The sequence below is a fragment of the Trichosurus vulpecula genome, chromosome 2, assembly GCF_011100635.1.
Source record: "Trichosurus vulpecula isolate mTriVul1 chromosome 2, mTriVul1.pri, whole genome shotgun sequence".
NCBI classification, from domain to species: domain Eukaryota; kingdom Metazoa; phylum Chordata; class Mammalia; order Diprotodontia; family Phalangeridae; genus Trichosurus; species Trichosurus vulpecula.
In genome coordinates this window covers 290,488,060-290,505,334 of record NC_050574.1, presented here as the reverse complement: position 1 = coordinate 290,505,334, position 17,275 = coordinate 290,488,060, and the positions used below count along the sequence as shown (strand labels likewise).

The window sequence follows — 17,275 nt, the reverse complement described above, 5'->3', positions numbered from 1 at the left end:
AAAACCTTAAGGAGTTGTATTAATTTTTTATGTAATACGAAGTCCCTGAGAGACCTGGACCTTTACATTTTAAAAATTCTCCCTTTCTTTTCATCCTCTCCCAAGAAATGTTAGATGTCATACCTATATGCAGTAATGTCAGCTTTTTCTAGTGTATAACTAAAATACTTAAAACTTTACACTGAGAATGTCATTTAAAGGTTGATTGCTTTGCTTTCCTTTTTATCTAACCTTTTCTAACTCTGCTGAAGGTCTTTGTAGAAAACAAATTAGGTAATATTTTGGTCCTCTGTCAAGATGAAGCCTTGCTCATAGAATTAATTACCAGCTTGACTCTCCACTTACACTCTTTTACTGTTCCCTTTGGGTTTTTCTATTGAATTGAAGTAGATTGCAACTGGCAGAATTCAGTAAAAACTCACTAGTGCACATTAATTGGGGAAAATTAAGTTTTTGTTATAGAACTTTTTAAAGCAGTAAAGTTATGTGGCATTCAGGTATATACAGTAACTTGAACTTGCCCAGGAAATATCAGAGTACTTTAATAGATATGAGGATTATTTTAAATAGTAAGTTGTTGATAAATAAGTATTTCTGAAGTATTTAAAGTTTCTTGAAAATAGTTCCAGATAATTTTAATTTACCTGGTAATTTTGCTTACACTATGAATTTGGACTTTCTATGAAGAAAAGATTTCTTAAAACAAAGGTTAATGACAACCAGAGTACCATAGATCTCAAATTATTGAAGTTGCAATTGGCTAGCTTACAGGGGAACCTGTGGCCTTCTTGGTCCTTAGGTGGGGCCTTTTGACTGATTCCAAGTTTTATAGAACAAATCATTTTTTAAAGGGATTTGTTCTGTGAAGTTTGGATTCAAAGGTCTGCACTTCATGACCTAGAGCATCACATGTGGCCTCGAGGCCGCAGGTTCCACTGGTAGAAGTTACTAAAAAAGTTATTTTTAAAAAAAAAGGAATGTGTGTATAAATTGCTTAATCTAACAATTTTTCATCATTTTTATCAGGCTTCCAGTAGGATGTACTTAAAAGAATCATATTATTAGTTATATCAGTGATTAGTACATATCAGTTGTTTAGGTATATAATCCATACCATTCATTAAGAAGTACATTCGTCATTTTTATTTATGAGCACCTTGTATTTCTTGATAAGCATTTTCAGGAAATTCTTTTAAACATTACCTCATTATTTTGTTAAAGTAATTCTCCTTATATATTACAGGAAACTCATAAGGGAGAAATATTGTTATATTCAGCCATCTAGTGCTTTTTAATATTTACTTTTTATACTTGTTTTGCTTTTTGAAAGAATTATTGAAATACACAATGCTTTATAATATTTTATCTTTGTAGCTTGAGGGGGAATAGCGAAGTTGTTTATTTCCGGCATTTATAGCCAACTAACTTTCAAGAAGTCTTTCCTTGAATTTCTAATTTAAGCTAAAACATCCTTACTTGCTTTCAGAAAAGCACCCACATCTGTACTTTTGTGTTCTTTTTTGTCTAGCTCATCTGTAGGTTATTTGCAGCCTTTAGGATCAGATCAGATACAGTTTCCTCAAACCTCTTCACCGTGCAATTCCCAACAACTTCAAAGCCACCAGTGTGCAGGTATGGAAAGATAATTGAATAATTACAATCAGGGATTTTTTTCCCATTTGAAAAAGAAAAACTAAATGAAATGCATTAAAATTCTAGAAAACCCATTGTTCATGCCTAGAATGTATCTTGAGGGACTGAAGCATTTTAACCTCCATGTGCTAGAATCTTTCTCTTCCTTTGAAGGTCACCTTGATTACTACCACCTCCATGAAACCTTCCCTGATTCTACTAAAAGTGTTTCTCTCCCCCCTCGCCCCCAGTACTTTTACCCTGCATTACTTTGTGTCTCTCCTTCCTTTTTACCACACTGTACCTAGTACTATATTTATATCAGATCCCCCAATTCCAGGATATGTATGTGACATATCCAGGATATGAGCAGTGACTGTTCTTCATCTTTCTAACCCTAGCACCTATCTTGGTGCTTTTCATGAGGTAAGTACTTAATAAATATTGGCTGGATTAATTTGAATATGTAATAAGAAGTGTATAAACTTAAATACAGTTAGTGGTGCCATCTAAATCAGTCTTAACAAAACCTTAAATCCACTCGTATTTTGTTACATGCCATATTCATACAAAGAATTTGCCTATCACTACACCCATTCTAGTTCCCAATGCATCATATTTGATAACTGACATCAACACTCATCCAAACCTAATTTTGATAAACTTAAACTCCGAAAATAGTCAATTAGGACCTCTCTGAGGGCACCATTCGGTATTGTTTCTTCTTTAGCAACACAAGTACTTGGAAGCAGAATTTAGACCAGAAGTGTAGGCATAACCCTCTCCCCTCTTCATTTACATGTGTACAAATATATGAATACATATATTTATCTGTAAAGATGAGAACAGTAAGCCAGAAGAGAGGGAAAAAAAACACTAGATAGTGTTTGGGCTTTTTTTTGTGGTGATGGTTTATGGTTGTGGTGGTGGTGGTTTTTAGAGAGTGTTTAAATGGTGAGTGAGACAAAGTAGCTAGTATAGGCCAGTAAATGTTGCTGACTTGGTAGAGAGTATCAATAGATACTGTTACACATGTTTTAAGCATCTACTATGTGCAAACCCTTGGCACAAGGAGAAATAAGATACTGTTACTATTCTTGCCCTCATGGAATTTACAGTTTAGTGCAGAAATAAGACATATACAAAAATAGCTCTTATGCGACATGAAACCTACGTGCATAGAAGAGATACAAACTGCTGTAAAAATTCTATATACTGGTCTCTTGATCTGTTTTTTAAAATATTTTGTCATATAAACTCTGAATGTAGCCTATATAAATGTTCTTGTAGTAAAGACAATCAAGAGAACAGTAATAAAAATGAATAAACCGTTTATTTGGATTTTTAAAATTTTTAATTTTTCACAATAAATATTTTTATGCCATAATCTTATCTAATTTTTTGTGTATGCCTGTATTTCAGTGTTTTTTTTTTTAAAGAAATCTGATTTTTACTATTATGTCATTATGTCATACTTCCCACTTCAGGAATGAAGGAAAGCTTCATATTAAGAAATAGACCTTAAATTGGACTTTAAAGATTGAATAAGATTTCGGTAGGTATAAATGGTAGGAAAAGGCATTCCAGAAGGCAGCATAGCAAAATCACAGAAAGAAGGAGAGAAGCTAGGAAACAAGTAGTTTGGCAGGAGGGTGAAGTACATGAAAAGGAAGAATGTGAAATCAGCCTGGACAGAGGGATCTGGGGCTTTGATCTCCAAGCGGAGGATTTGGGATTTCACTGTGGAGGCAGTAGGAAGTTACTGAGGATGTTCGAACCCAGGGAATGATGTGATCAAAGTTAAGTGTACTTCTCTGGTTTCAGGATGGATTAGAAGGGTAGGATTAGATCCAGACAAGCTAGTTAGGAGATGACCTGGGTAGTATTGGGCTGCCTCAGGTGGTAGTAGTATGAAAAGAATGCAGAGAATGCTTCAGGATGTGTGGTAATGGGAAAAGGGACTGGATTCAGCCACTGTTTCTATGTTGGGAACAAGAAAGAAGGGCTCTGAGGTTTCTATGAGGGACAATGGTGGTGCCGTCAGCAGAAGTAGGAAATGAGGGTGGGGGGAGAGACATTGAGGTGGGAATGGTTTAAAGTATTTTGTAAACTGAAAAGCAATATATAAATGTAAAGTGATGCTTTTATTACCTAATGGGGAGATGAGAAATAGAATTTTGGCATAAATGTCTGAGTGAATGTATTGAGTGTCAGCTGCAAGACAAGCACAGGATATTCATCCCTCAGAGGATCACAGGAGCACAGATTTATAGCTGAAAGAGACTTTCAAGCTCTGGTTGAGCCCCCTTGGTTTATAGGTGAGGAAAATATGCTCCAGAAAAATTAGTTAACTTTCCCAAGTTCACAGAGCTAGGATCCAATCTCTCCTTGGCTTAATGATTTTTTTTAAAGTTTCTCATTTTTTCTCTTTACAAATGGTGATGTATTTAATATTAACTAACTATAGCAATTTTAATTTCAAATTTATTTTATTAAAAAGTGTTTTCAAATAACTATTTGAAAGACATTTAATAATGAAACTTTACAGATCACCCATTCCCTGCTAGATACTCTCACCTATATGTCCCGAAAGTAGTTGAAACTAAATATGTCCAAACCCTAAACCTACTTCATCATCTTTCCCCTGAACTATATCCCTTCTCTTAACTTCCCTATCTCTGTCAAGGACACCATCATCTTAACCATTCCTGAAATACTATCTTTCTTCCACTACAATTCCCGAATTCTTAACTTCTTCAAAGCCCAGCTCATACATCCTTATCTTCAGCAGGCACCTCTTATCTCTCACACTGATGTTAGTGCTCTCAAATCCTCTTCCCCAAAAATGTTACTTTGCATTTATTTGTTTGTATGTATTTACAATTGGTCCTGTTATTTTCCTCTAGTAGACTGTAACTTCCTTGAGGGCAGGAACCGTTTCCCTTTTGTTTGGCGTCCTATCCTAAGCATCTAACACAGTGCCTGGCACTGGAACAGTAAATAAATGTTAAGTGAATGAATAAACATTTGTTAAATTGAGAGTAGAGACTGTTTCCTTTTTTGTTCTTTATATCCATAGCACCTAATGCAGTACCTTGTACAAAACTCAGTATTTGTTCAACTGAATTGAATAATTTTTTTTAATGTTGCCCTGTTGGGTCTTTCTTTAAAGTTATTTTACTTACTATGAACATGCTATTTTTTAAGGTAAATATGACTCTTTTATCTGATTCATCAAGTTTACTTTCTCTTACTGACCACATGCTGTTAATAATTCTCATTATCTACAGTTAAGTTATGAACAGCACTTAAGTACACTTCATTCTGAAATTTAAATTTTTGCTCTAATACCAATTTTTTTAATGTAAGCAAAACATGAAAATGAATGTTATGCCGTGGTCCTTGTGTTTTGCAGCTGTACCACCACCTGGTGGAGGAGTGGTCATGATGCAGTTAAATATACCAAACAGTTCTCAACCTCGAGCTCACTCGCCCCCTCAGTGGAAACAAAGCAAATACTACTGTGATCACCAGAGAGGACAGAAGTCAGTGGAATTCAGCAATTTAGAAAATGTTGTCCAGGTAAGTTTACTGTTCATTGTTCCTGGCGATGAAGTGTTTGCTGCAGAGTAATAGCAACAATAGCCTACTTCTTAATGGTCCTTCACAATTTCCACAGCACTACAATATCATCACATTTGCTATAACAATTCCTAATACAGATTATAAAGGGATGTTGCCAAAGTTAACACTCTATGGCCAATTTTTCTCATGTTTTAGGTACTCTCTCATTACTTAAACTTCTGATCTTTCCATGTCTTGTCACATTGTAGTTACAGCACAGTCCTCAGCTGAGTAGCCCGGTAACCTCACCAGCCCAGTCACCAGCACCAGCTCAGCTCTCCAATATGAAAAACATCTGTCCTACATTAGCACCTCTTTCCATCGTACCCCAATTTTCTAGACCTTTTGTCCCTGGACAAGGTAAGTCTTTGAACATGAACGAGTAGTTACTGCCTTGGATAACTTCAAGTTTACCGTGACCAAATAATTTGTGGTTTATTTCATTTCTGCTTCTGTTTCTCTAGGGCCTCATTTTCCATGTAACAGCACCCCCAGTCTAGTACCCTAACCTACTTTAATAGGCAAAGACTGACTTAGGAGAATAAGGAGGCAAGCGTTCCTCTGTACTCTACCCTCATCAGACCATATGTTGGAGTATTGTGTTCTGGGCATCACATTTAAAAAGCATGTTAATAAGCTAAAGAGTATCCAGAGGAGGTCAGTGAGAATGATGAAGGGCCTTGAGTCCATGCTCTCCGAGGATATGTTGCTGGAACTGGAAATGTTAGGCCTAGAAAAGAGAAGTCCAGGGGGTGCCTAGCATCAGCGCTGTGATAATCTTCTTTTAAGTATTCAAAAGGACCGCCATGTGGAGGAGGAATTAGACTTGTTTTGTTTGTCCCCGTGTAACAGAATCAGGGGCAATGGGTAGAAGCTGTAAAGAGACAGATTTAGCCTTGTTATCAAAGATGTTGTAACGATGAGGGCATACCCCAAGTGTCTGAGGCCATCGAAGCTGTCTCAGGAGATAGCAGGTTTCCCTTGGGTGACCACTTGTCAGATGGATTATGGCAAAGGCCGCCTCTTTAGGTAGAGGTTAAACTAGACAGTCACTGAGGTTCCTTCCATCTCTGAAATTCTGTGAGTCTAAAGTCATCAAGTAGACCTTGAATTAATTTAATCCTTGTCCACCTCCATGTACTTTCTCACTAAAAATCAGAAATGACTTTGTTGTTTTAAAACATCTTCTTTGATACATCACACATCATGTGCCTAGTATTATTTTTAGATATAGATAAAGACAGTTCTGGGTTTTGTGCCCTAGAAAGTGTGCCATTCTTACCAAACACTGAAGGAGGCCCCTCATGGTCAATGTGATATACAGAGAAAAGGTCCTGATTTTATGATTCTATTTTTTCTTGGAATCTATTGTTGTTAAGCAATGATAATTCAGATTATGGCTCTTAACTCTTTTCATATGCAAATTGACATTCTTTAAAACTTCTTATTGCTGTATTAGAACAGTCTATTCTGATTTTGTGTGGTTCCATAGTCACATAATTCCACCACTGTTCTTCACTAAGTTCTTCAGGAGAGGCACTAGGATGTAGTGGTTGAAAGAAGCAGCTTCAGAATCAGAAAGACCTGAGTTCAGATCCTGCTCACATATTGGCTGATCAGCACTGGGCAAATCATTTAACTTACACTCGTGATGTCCAAAAATGAACTTAGTTTCTTTCCTCAAAAACCCTACTCCCTTTTAAACTTCCCTATAACTGTGGAGAGCACCATCCTTCACTCTCCACTCTCTCACCTCCCATATCCAAGCTGTTGCCAAGGCTTGTAGATTTCACCTTTGCAATATCTCTCTAATATGCTCCTTTCTGCCCTCTAACACTGACACCACCCTGGTGCAATCCCGCATTACCTCATTCCTGGGCTATTGCAGTAGCTTGCTGGTTGATCTGTCTGCCTCAGTTCTCTCCCCACTCCAATCCATTGTTCATTCAGCTGTCAAAGTGATCTTCCAAAGGGCATCTCTGATGATGCATTACCCTCCCCAGTAAAGTCCAGAGGTTCCATATCACACACACACACACACCCTTTCCAATCTTATATCTTCTTCCTCACCACTTACTCTTCATTACAGTGACCACTGGCCTCCTTGCTGTTCTTAAAAAAAGATACTCCATCTTCCAAGCGATTCCAGGCATTTTAAGCACTAACTGTCACCCATACTTGAAATGCTGTCCCTCCTGTCCCTCCTCATCTCCTGGCTTCCCTGGCTTCTTTTACATCCCAGCTCAAATCCCACCTTCTACAGGAAGTTTTTCCTGAAGTCAGATAATTCAAATGCCTTCCCTCTGCTGATTACTTCAATTTATCCCGACTGCATGTTGTTTGTACATAGTCATTTGCATTTTATCTCCCCTGTCAGCCTGTGAACTCCTCAAGTGCAAGTATTGTCTTTTGCCTTTCTTTGTATCACCAGCGCTTGGCACAGTGCCTGGCACAGAGTAGGAGCTTAATATTTATTGACTGTGACTGATTGATTAACTTCTCAGTGTTCCCATGCACTCTCTAAGTGTTACAGAGCAGGTGCTATTCTGCATGGGCATAGAGAGTTCCTTTTACAGATAACACAGGTACAGTCCAAAAAAGAACTCATCTTTAGATACTTTGTCCAATAGTTTTGTGAATTTTCCTGAAGCTTTGTCCATTTCCTCTTTAAACCATATTTTTTTAAAAAAGTCATTTTGACCCTTAGATAAGTTTTTTTTAACTTTGATTTTAAGTATCTTCAGTGTGTCCAAGGACCACAGCCCATACTGTTCCTGCCCCAAGGTATTACCTAGACAGCAATTGTGCCCCTGTGGCCTAAGCTTGCCTATGTGTTCTTCAACCAGAGCTGTAGAGCTGGTGGGGTAGAGACTGATGGATCCTGGCTATTGAGAATTGTCAGTGAACAGCATAGCTACTATTTCTGTAATACTAGGGAGGAACAGGCATCTGACACAGTGAGGAATTTATACTATGCTTTTCCTTATGATTTTTCCCCTCTTTGTTTACCCTAATTTATTTCTCCCTCCAATATTACAGTGCTTTTTCTGTCTAAAAACATTTTCCCTTGCTCTGGTTAGAAAGCTGGGAAACGTAATGTAATTTTAAAAAGAAAAATAGAACAGCATTCTTACTGCTTTCCAGGTGATTCCAGATATCCATTACTGGGCCAACCACTGCAGTACAACCCTCCTTCTATTCTGCATGGACACATTCCGAGCCAACAGGTGGGGAAGACAGTTGCTTAGCCCAGATTTTTCCATTGATTAGAGCTTGGGATTTATGAAACCAAGATTGTGAATTCAGTTCCTCTATTAGAAAAGCTCTGCACTCCAGCCAACTGGCTCATAAATGTTATCATTAGTCACACAGTACCGGGGTGGCAGGGGGGTGATGTGGAGGCAGCTCAGTGGCAAACTTACTCCTCATGGGTAACAGTTCAAAGCATACCCTTACCATGTGGTAGGGAGCCAGAGGAACACGCCCATGAAAAATGTCACAGGGGAGGGCATTAATAATAGGAAAAGAAAGTAGTTGCCCTTCCACTAAGATGGGGATGGGAGGGAAGGCCTGGATTTGAATGGAAGGAACATAATTGTTGCTTCTTATTTTCCCAAATGATTTACAATCCAAACTGCATTAGATCTACTGCACCCTTTCTTAAGTTTGCATTACTTTTAAACATTAAGAACATATACTTTTTTCTGAAAAACTGGTATTGTTTGTAATGATCCATTTCTGACTCTTCAGTGTCAGCCTGGAAGCAGGCATGGAAATCGAGGAAGGAAACAAGCTAAAAAGGCTGCTTCCACTGACCTTGGCGCAGGAGAAGCAGGTAGATCATTTTGGGGCAATTGGACATAATTCTGTTGTTGGCTGCCTAGTGAAACAGTCATTAAAAGAGGCCATCCCAAAATAACCTTGTTGGGGTAATTAGGACAGGTGTCACCATATTCGTATAAAGGCGGGCAGTTCTTTTCCCAAAATCTGACCTGTAAAAACCCAACTACAGTCTAACATTGGTGTTATTTTTCAGCACATTCATCCTTGCTGAAAGATTTCATTTTACAGCTCTGGACTCTGTTTGGGAATGTTTGAACCAATATGATATAAGGGTTTTGCGGATGAAGAAACATATTTAGAGTGTTCCTAAAGTCTGGACACAGGCAGAAATGCATATTTTCAAGAAATGAAATGAATGAAATTTTCAACATTTTATTTAATTGGAATACTAACAAATAACATCTGCAGTATGATTTCCATCATTTGTGATACAGAGGTTGATGCACTTTGCAAGATCACGTGAACTTGATGCTAGTAACTCCACATTGCCATCAGTTTTAGCACATTCACTCTTTATGCATTCATTCAAGTGTGTTGCATCTGTGATTTTCATTGAGTACACCTTCTCCTTTAGCATACCTCAGAAAAAGAAGTCAGGGGGGCTAAGGTCTGAGAATATTCCAAATATTTCAAAATAGGCATTTTTTCCTATATGTCCAGACTGTAGGGATACCCTGTATAAGGACAAATGATTCCCCAGAGTCACAAATAATTTAGTGAAAGAACAAGACTCTAGCTCTCCTGACTTAACTCCATTTTTCTTTTTTTTTTTCCTACTTCGCCAGCCTTTGGTCTATAGCCTAAAGTCCATGAACTTGGTTTTTGGGGTTTTTTTTAATATATTTTTCTGAAAACTTGCCCAACATAATTGGCTTCTTTGTAATTCCATGCATTTTATTTTCTGTAAATGTTCTGAGAGTTGCCCACAGGTTTCACTAGACTGCCAAAGGGGTCCATGACCCAGAAAAGATGAAAAATCCCTGGTCTCCAGCATCGTCTGTGACAGAAATGACACTGGCAGCTGGGCCAGTGCCCTTAGCATGATGTACTGAGTGGGATTGATATAAAATGATGGCTTTCATTGGATGACTTTGCAATTATATATGCATTGTATATATACATATATGTCATGTATGTGTATATATGTATTATATGAATGATTGATAAATCTAGAAAACCAGACCATTCTCATGATCAGAATCTGTGTGTTCAGTAGTCTTCTCTACATTTGATTAAAAAATACTTCAATTCTGTAATTTTCTCATTGCAGCTGTTGGAAAGGTCTTAGAAATTACAGAACTACCTGATGGGATAACCCGTGTAGAAGCTGAGAAGCTTTTTGGAGAACTCTTTAAAATTGGTGCCAAGATCCGCTGGCTCCGGGATCCCCAGTCTCAGACACCTCTGCGCCACCATTCTCTCTACTGTGGCAGTGGAGATGGCACCGTGAAGACAGAACAATCTAAACCTAGTGACTTGGCCTCCACATACACAGTTCTAGCAACATTCCCCTCCATTTCAGCTGCCCAGAATGCACTGAAGAAACAAATTAACTCAGTTAACAAGTTTAAGCTGAGGACGAGCAAGAAGCACTATGACTTTCACATCCTAGAAAGGGCAAGTTCTCAGTAGCAGATGTACTACTGGACTGTCAGCCTTTATGACACCTCTGTCTTCTGCCGTCCTTGATTAGCTTGATGTTTGACTCCTGGGACAATTGGTCATGGCATGATAGCATTCGAAGAAAGGCCAGTGATCCATTAAAGGGGACAGAAAGAGAGATACACAGTTGACCCCAGATGACCAGAATTCATACCAACCTGATACAGAGTAGCAGCTTTCCCTGAGGGATGCCGTTAAAATGCCGCTAACTTTTATAGTTGTTTTGTTTTCTATTTCTGAATTCTTGTATCAGATCCAAAGCCCAATTGTACAGCAAATTTTTCTTCACAACAAATAGCCGTATTGGAAGCTGTATTTCCTATCCTTTTTGCAGCCAGGACACTGTGACCCATCTTGGATGTGGGAAGGATGCAAGAGGTAGACTATCTGAGCCAAAACTATTCATTCTCTTTTTCTTGGTAGGTGAATGAAAAGAATCCTTATATAGAAGATTCCTGTTCCTCTGAATTTCCAACCACACATTTTTCAGTAATTATAGAATTTGTTCACAAAGTCCTTTCCTTATTCAATATATTCAGACAATGTGAATGTTAATTGTAAATAAATTATGTTCTTAACACATTTTAATCAAACCATTTAGCAGAGAGCTTCTCTAAGGGGAATAGGAATCCTTCTTAAACAGGAAGAAAGTAAACTAAAAACATTTCTATTTTTTTTTAAGTCAAAGGGTAAAAAATGATGAATCTTAAACATATGTCCCCCAGATAACTGTGCCACTTATTTGCCTTCCCCTCCATATGGATCTTATCTCTGGTCACTGTAAGGAAATGCATTTGTCAAGTGCTAGAAAATTCCTAAATGGTTTAAATTTGTTTTCATTGTTTGCAGCGGATCACTGGACATCAAAGATTCATTGCACTGCAGAACGAGAAACCTTTTTTTCAATTTCTGTGTAATTTGCAAGGCTGTACAATGTGTGCTGATGCAAGCCTTTTTCAGTTCAGAAGAATAAATGTTTACAAATATAAAAGTACTGTGCATTTTAATGAGGATAGCCATAACCTCCTAATAATATTAATGAATCTAATTTTTATAAAACATATGCCATGCATTTTGAAAACTACCTCAAAAAATCATTTTTCTTGTTTCTTAGTATGTCATTTAAGTGTCACCTCCTACAGTATGATTCATAGAACTTCATGCCCTCAGTAAATGAATTCTAATCAAAAGTGGAAAATTATTGGGCTTCCTCAGTATTCCTGTGATTCTGTGACAGGGACTTCCTACAGGGGTGCAGGTTGCAATCCAGCCGTGACATATGGACTTGTCTCCATGTTCTCCTCTATACCTTTTAAATCATAAGATATCTTTAACACCACTTCTTTTGCACAGTCCTTTGCCAATAAACACAGATGTGCACACACACATGTGCACACACACACTCACACACAAGCTTATTTATATCCCCAACATGAATCTCTCCCTTGCTATTTGCATAGCCTGCCATTTGTAATTCTTCAGATGCTCTCTAGCAAGCCAGCTATAGGTGAACAATGTTAAAAAGATGGAATTCATGTGCAGGCCAAAAAGAAAAAACTTCATTGTTTTTGTTGTTATTTTGAAGAATTTGGTGTTTGCACATAATCTCTTTTGGAGCTAATCTTTTCATTTGTAAATTATTTGCTTCCTCCATGCTGACACATGGCTTTTAGCTACTTCTCTACTTTTTCTTAAAGCAATTAAGACATCACTAAGATGGAAGATCAATTACTGCCCACCTTAACTTCCCGGGGGACCAGTTTGATTCCAGCCCATTGTAGGGCGTTCAGATTGTGAAGTCACATGTTCCTCTCTAGTTCAGAATATCAGATTCATACTATGGCAGGCCTGAGGTGGCCTGACTCCTCACATCTGAGAAGAAGCAGACCTAAATAAAAGGTAGCCCAGAAACCACCCTGATCCCAGGAATCCTTTGAATCTAGACTGTTGGAGAATATTGACCTCCCAGCATCTAGAGAGTAGGATCTCTAAATGTTAGAGAGTATACTATTCAGTGAAAACTTGAAATCTTCAAAAGGAGCGACTCCAAGAGGAAGGATTTGGAGTAAAAACCATGATAATCATCTATTGATTTTCTAGTTGCTGGAACACTTTTATTCGATTCTGTCTTGTATTCCTATGTTCATTTAAGCCCTGACCTCAACCTTTCAGTTACAAGGACAAAAGGCAGGAGCCTAGAAGACAGCAAGAACCATAACTATAAGGGCAACAAAACAGGCTGAGTTCCCCTGTAGCCTCCAACCAGCATGTGAGATACGTGAAGAAACATGATTCTGTTTTATTTCAGTGTCTTTCTCTGAATATTCTCTTTAATCCCTCTTTCTCAGAGTCAGCCTTTCTGCAAAGTCTCAGTATTATACAAATCAGCAATTTTATGAGCATTTATCCTCAAATCATACATTCAGAGCTAGGAAGGGCTTTGGGGATCATCTGGTATAACCCCTTCATTTTACAGATGAGGCCCAGACAAAGGAAGGAACTTGTCTACGTTCACATAAGAGGTAAGTAGCAAACCCAGATACTCCCAACTTCAGATTCAGTGCTTTTCCCACTATAATACACTACACCTCCATGCTTTGAGAAGCTCCCTCAGAGCAATTATTCAAAGGGCCAGATGGTCCTGGAAGAAGTGGCTGTACTGATGATTGGTGCTTTAGAAAGTGTATTAAAACACCTTAAGTTTTTGAACATTAAGTCATGGCATCCAGCCTCATTAAATAAAGCAACTAAGATGTTTTCATCTCACTGTAAGCAGATGGACTGTTAGGTCATACTGTGTGCCCATTCTCAATAGAGAATGGGCACACAGTATGACCTATTCAAAGCCCCTGTCCTCTAGGAAGCACCAGAGCAAACTTCCAGCACCTCCTCTATCTATCTTTACCAAAATCTACACTGCTTTCTCACAAACTAAGCAGTCTTTTTCCCACAAGCATGCAATCTCCCAGATCTGCTTACCACATTGATTTATTTTGGAGTCAGTGTTACTAAAGCAGTCACTTTCCTAATATCTCAAGCATATATCAGTTGACCAACCTCTTCCTTAGGCAAAGACTGAATAACAAGCATAATGTATTCACGTCCTTTTTTAAACAGCACTTAATTTTTTTAACCAGTCAGTGGTTTTAAGAAACCTCACTAATTACTTGTTTTCAAGCTTTTAGTATGTTTATTCAACAAATATTTATTGAACACTTAATATGTGCAAAGCACTGTGAGCAATGCAAAGATGAATAAAATGCATTCCATGCCCTAGTAGAGGTAACAGTCTAGTGGAAAAGATAAGACACAGAACAGAATATGAAATTATGCTAGGAAATTGTAAAGCATTATGAGAGTTCTGGTGAAGGACTATTTCTAGTTATAGGCACCAAAGAAAGCTTTTGTTGATTATCTCCAGTTTATCCTGGATAGTTGTTATCTGTACAAAATTGCCTGGGTGTTGTCTCGCTTGCTAGACTCTGAGCTTTCTTGAGAGGCTTTCTATCTCCAGTGCTCAGCACGGTGCCTCACTCATGGTTGGCACTTAATAAACATGTATTGACTAACTGGGAAAAGGTGACATTTGAACTGCACTTTTAAGTATAGCTAGAAATTACTCAGGTTGGAGCTGAAGGCATTCTCTAGAGGTTATAAGGACCTGAAAAAGAACTAGAATGAGAATGGAAATGGAGAGTTACTGTAGAGGTAGAATCAAAAGGACTTGGGAACTGATTGGATGAGTCTCTTTTATCAGTATTGATTTACTTTGACAGTGTTACGTTTGATACCATTGACCAGTGATGCTTGCTAATTGATTGGCCTTGCTTCTTTCTGTATACCACACCCCGCCCCCCTTGGCTTCCATGATAAGAATCTTTCCTGGTTCTCTTTATCCTTTTTTCTCTTTGCTGGTTTCTTCCCAAAAAAAAAGATGGTTATCATACACACTCCCCCTACCCCCAGTCAAGATTCTGTCCTTGGCCCCCTTCTCTCTACACTTTCTCCTTTGCCCATATAATTATGTGCACCTGACTCCCAAATATGTATGTATTTCTAGCCCCTTCTTTCCCTCAGTACCAGGCCTACATTTCCAATTGCCTGCTTAGCATCACCTAGATGTTTGCCACACTTCACACTCCAACGTGACAACAAACTGAATTCATTTCCCTCCACTTAGTCCTGGTTCTTTTCCTGACTTCTAGATGACAGTTGATGGTACTCATCTTTGACTTTTCCCTCTTCACTCCCACATCCAGTCAATTGCCGAGTCCTTTTGTCTCCACAGCATGTCTACCATCATTCTACTCCTCTCTCCTCATACTGCCACCAACCTGGGTCAGGACCTCACCATCGTTATAGACTTATTGATCACTCTGTCTCCAATGTCTCGTCTCTCTAATCCATCCTTCACACAGTTACCTAAATAATCTTCTAATGTACAGGCCTGACCTTGTTACTCCTCTGTTAAAAAAAAAAAACTGTTAGCTTCCTGTTGCCTAATGAGCTCAAAGTGCCACTGTCTAACAGGCAGCTAGAACTATGGACTGTAAGGGCTGGAGACAGAGATTTAGGATTAGTCAGGCAATAAACATTTATTAGGTTCTTATCATGTACTAGGTACTGTGCTAAATGCTGGAGATGCAAAGATGGCCGTGTTTCAATGGGAGAGGCAACATGCAAAAAATCATGCATATAAGTTATACACAATGTAAATGGAAGGTAATGTCCACACAGAAATGGTTTATGAGGCGATGGAGAGAGATGAAAGGGTCAGGAGAGAAAGTTCAGTGAGAGAAGAGCCTTAAAGGGAACATGTATTTACATTAAAGGTATGTAACAAAAAGGAAGAACCTGGTAACAAAGTAAAAGGATAACCAAGATAGTGTACTGTTAGCGGAGTTGGAAAGTTTCAAGAAGGATCAGTATAAGAAGCCCATGGTGACCTGGGAGGGAACTATTTCCGTAGAGTAATAGGCATGCAAAATAGGCATGAGTAGAAGCAAGATGAATGAAAATAGAACATGAACACTGACCACAACCTTGTAGTTACGGTTGACAGAAATAAAAGCATGTTATACACACAGTAAAGAAAGCCGGGAAAACAAGAAGTGTGGGCCTCCACCTTCTCTACCAATCCATACAGTCATAGCCCTATCCTGGGTGGGGCACCCTCTCACTAGGAGAAAGCCAAGGAGGAGGATATCCCCACCCTCCCTGTGGCTGCAAAGCTCACCTGACGGACAACTCTAGTGAAGGGTAGGGTCTTTGCTCCTAGTGACTACCTCACAGTTCTTGTCCATCTCCTGCAGCTCCTAGGTTGAAGCAGGTCCATGGCTTGCTTTCTGTTTTTATTTTGTTCTTGTGTGTGTATCACTAGCACCTAACACAGTGTCTTACATATACTAGGTTCCTAATAATTGCTTATAGTATTAGCCTGATCCAGGAACTCCAGCTCTGGCAGCTTATGTTCTGTAGTGCCCAACCTGACCCAGGAGCTCATCACTGCTTCCCTGGGACCAAAAGGTTCCGTGTTGTGGGGAGGAGGAAAACTGCTATGTGATTATGCAGTTTTCTTTCAAAGAAATGGCATCCATGTCTATACTTCCTGTCTCCTATGTCTGAACTCCTTTTTCTCCAGCCCTTTGAGTGTGTCTTCTCTCCATTCCCAGGTATAGGAACTAGCCATGGATTTGTTAGTGCTGCAACTAAGACCGTATCAGGAGGAGGCAGAATAAAAGCAAGGACTCATCTAACCTCTCCCAAATTACCCTCCAAACAACTTTAAAATATCTCCTCAAAACAAATTCTTCCCAGCAAGCCAGAAGTGAGGTTCCACTCCCCAGTGCAAGCCAGCAATAGGCCTCAGGGGCACCTGAATCTGTAGCAATTACTTCTGGAGCTCTCAGCCCACAGACAGGAAGGAGATTGGACAACTGGTCAGAAGGAGAAAGGGACTGCTGGGTGCAGGGCCCTATTGCATCGCTTATACTTGGTTCCAGTTACAGGGTGAGGAGAAACACTAGCACATGAGAGATCCTGGCTGCAGGGAAGCAGAATCCCTAGTCATAGTTTCAGGGCAGAAAACAGTACTGGTATTTGCTCACAGACCCAGAGAGTAGTTAGTACACCTCTCCCAGCATAGCACCACTTTGGAGGAGCTGAAAACATGCAGACCCTCAGAACTAACTCTGAAAACAACAGCATGAACATGCCTCAACTTGACACAGCGCCTCCCCAGCCCAGGGTAAGCAGAGCCCAACTTTAACATAAAGTTAAAAGTCAAGAAAGAAGCTAGAAAGATGAGCAGGTAATAACAAAAAGAACCCGACCATAAAAAGTTACTGTGATGACAGAAGATCAAAACAAAGATCGCATCAATGGGGCAAAAAGAACTCTATACGTTGTCTAGGACACACAAGGGGGCAGGGGAAGGGTCCCTGGATCCATGTGGACCTAATTTTTCCCCTGGCCATTTTCTGCCCATCTGCCTACAAATTACCACAGACAATGA

The 17,275-nt window shown here is 39.0% G+C and overlaps 1 protein-coding gene across 7 annotated transcripts in view; it reads left to right on the top strand.

Annotated features, from left to right (window-relative positions):
• Nucleotides 1-11,752, top strand: part of R3HDM1 (R3H domain containing 1) — a 185,661-nt gene extending 173,909 nt beyond the window's left edge. For 4 of the 7 annotated variants that reach the window (XM_036743015.1, XM_036743009.1, XM_036743011.1 and 1 more), the window contains 6 exons: nucleotides 1,529-1,632; nucleotides 5,048-5,214; nucleotides 5,466-5,616; nucleotides 8,401-8,483; nucleotides 9,007-9,091; nucleotides 10,370-11,752. In XM_036743015.1, the coding sequence (XP_036598910.1) occupies nucleotides 1,529-1,632; nucleotides 5,048-5,214; nucleotides 5,466-5,616; nucleotides 8,401-8,483; nucleotides 9,007-9,091; nucleotides 10,370-10,731 (952 nt within the window). In that variant the 3' untranslated portion in view covers nucleotides 10,732-11,752. The remainder of the gene's footprint in view (nucleotides 1-1,528; nucleotides 1,633-5,047; nucleotides 5,215-5,465; nucleotides 5,617-8,400; nucleotides 8,484-9,006; nucleotides 9,092-10,369) is intronic. The other 3 variants (XM_036743014.1, XM_036743012.1, XM_036743013.1) reach the window with 1 other exon arrangement.
• Nucleotides 11,753-17,275: the final 5,523 nt, after the last annotated feature.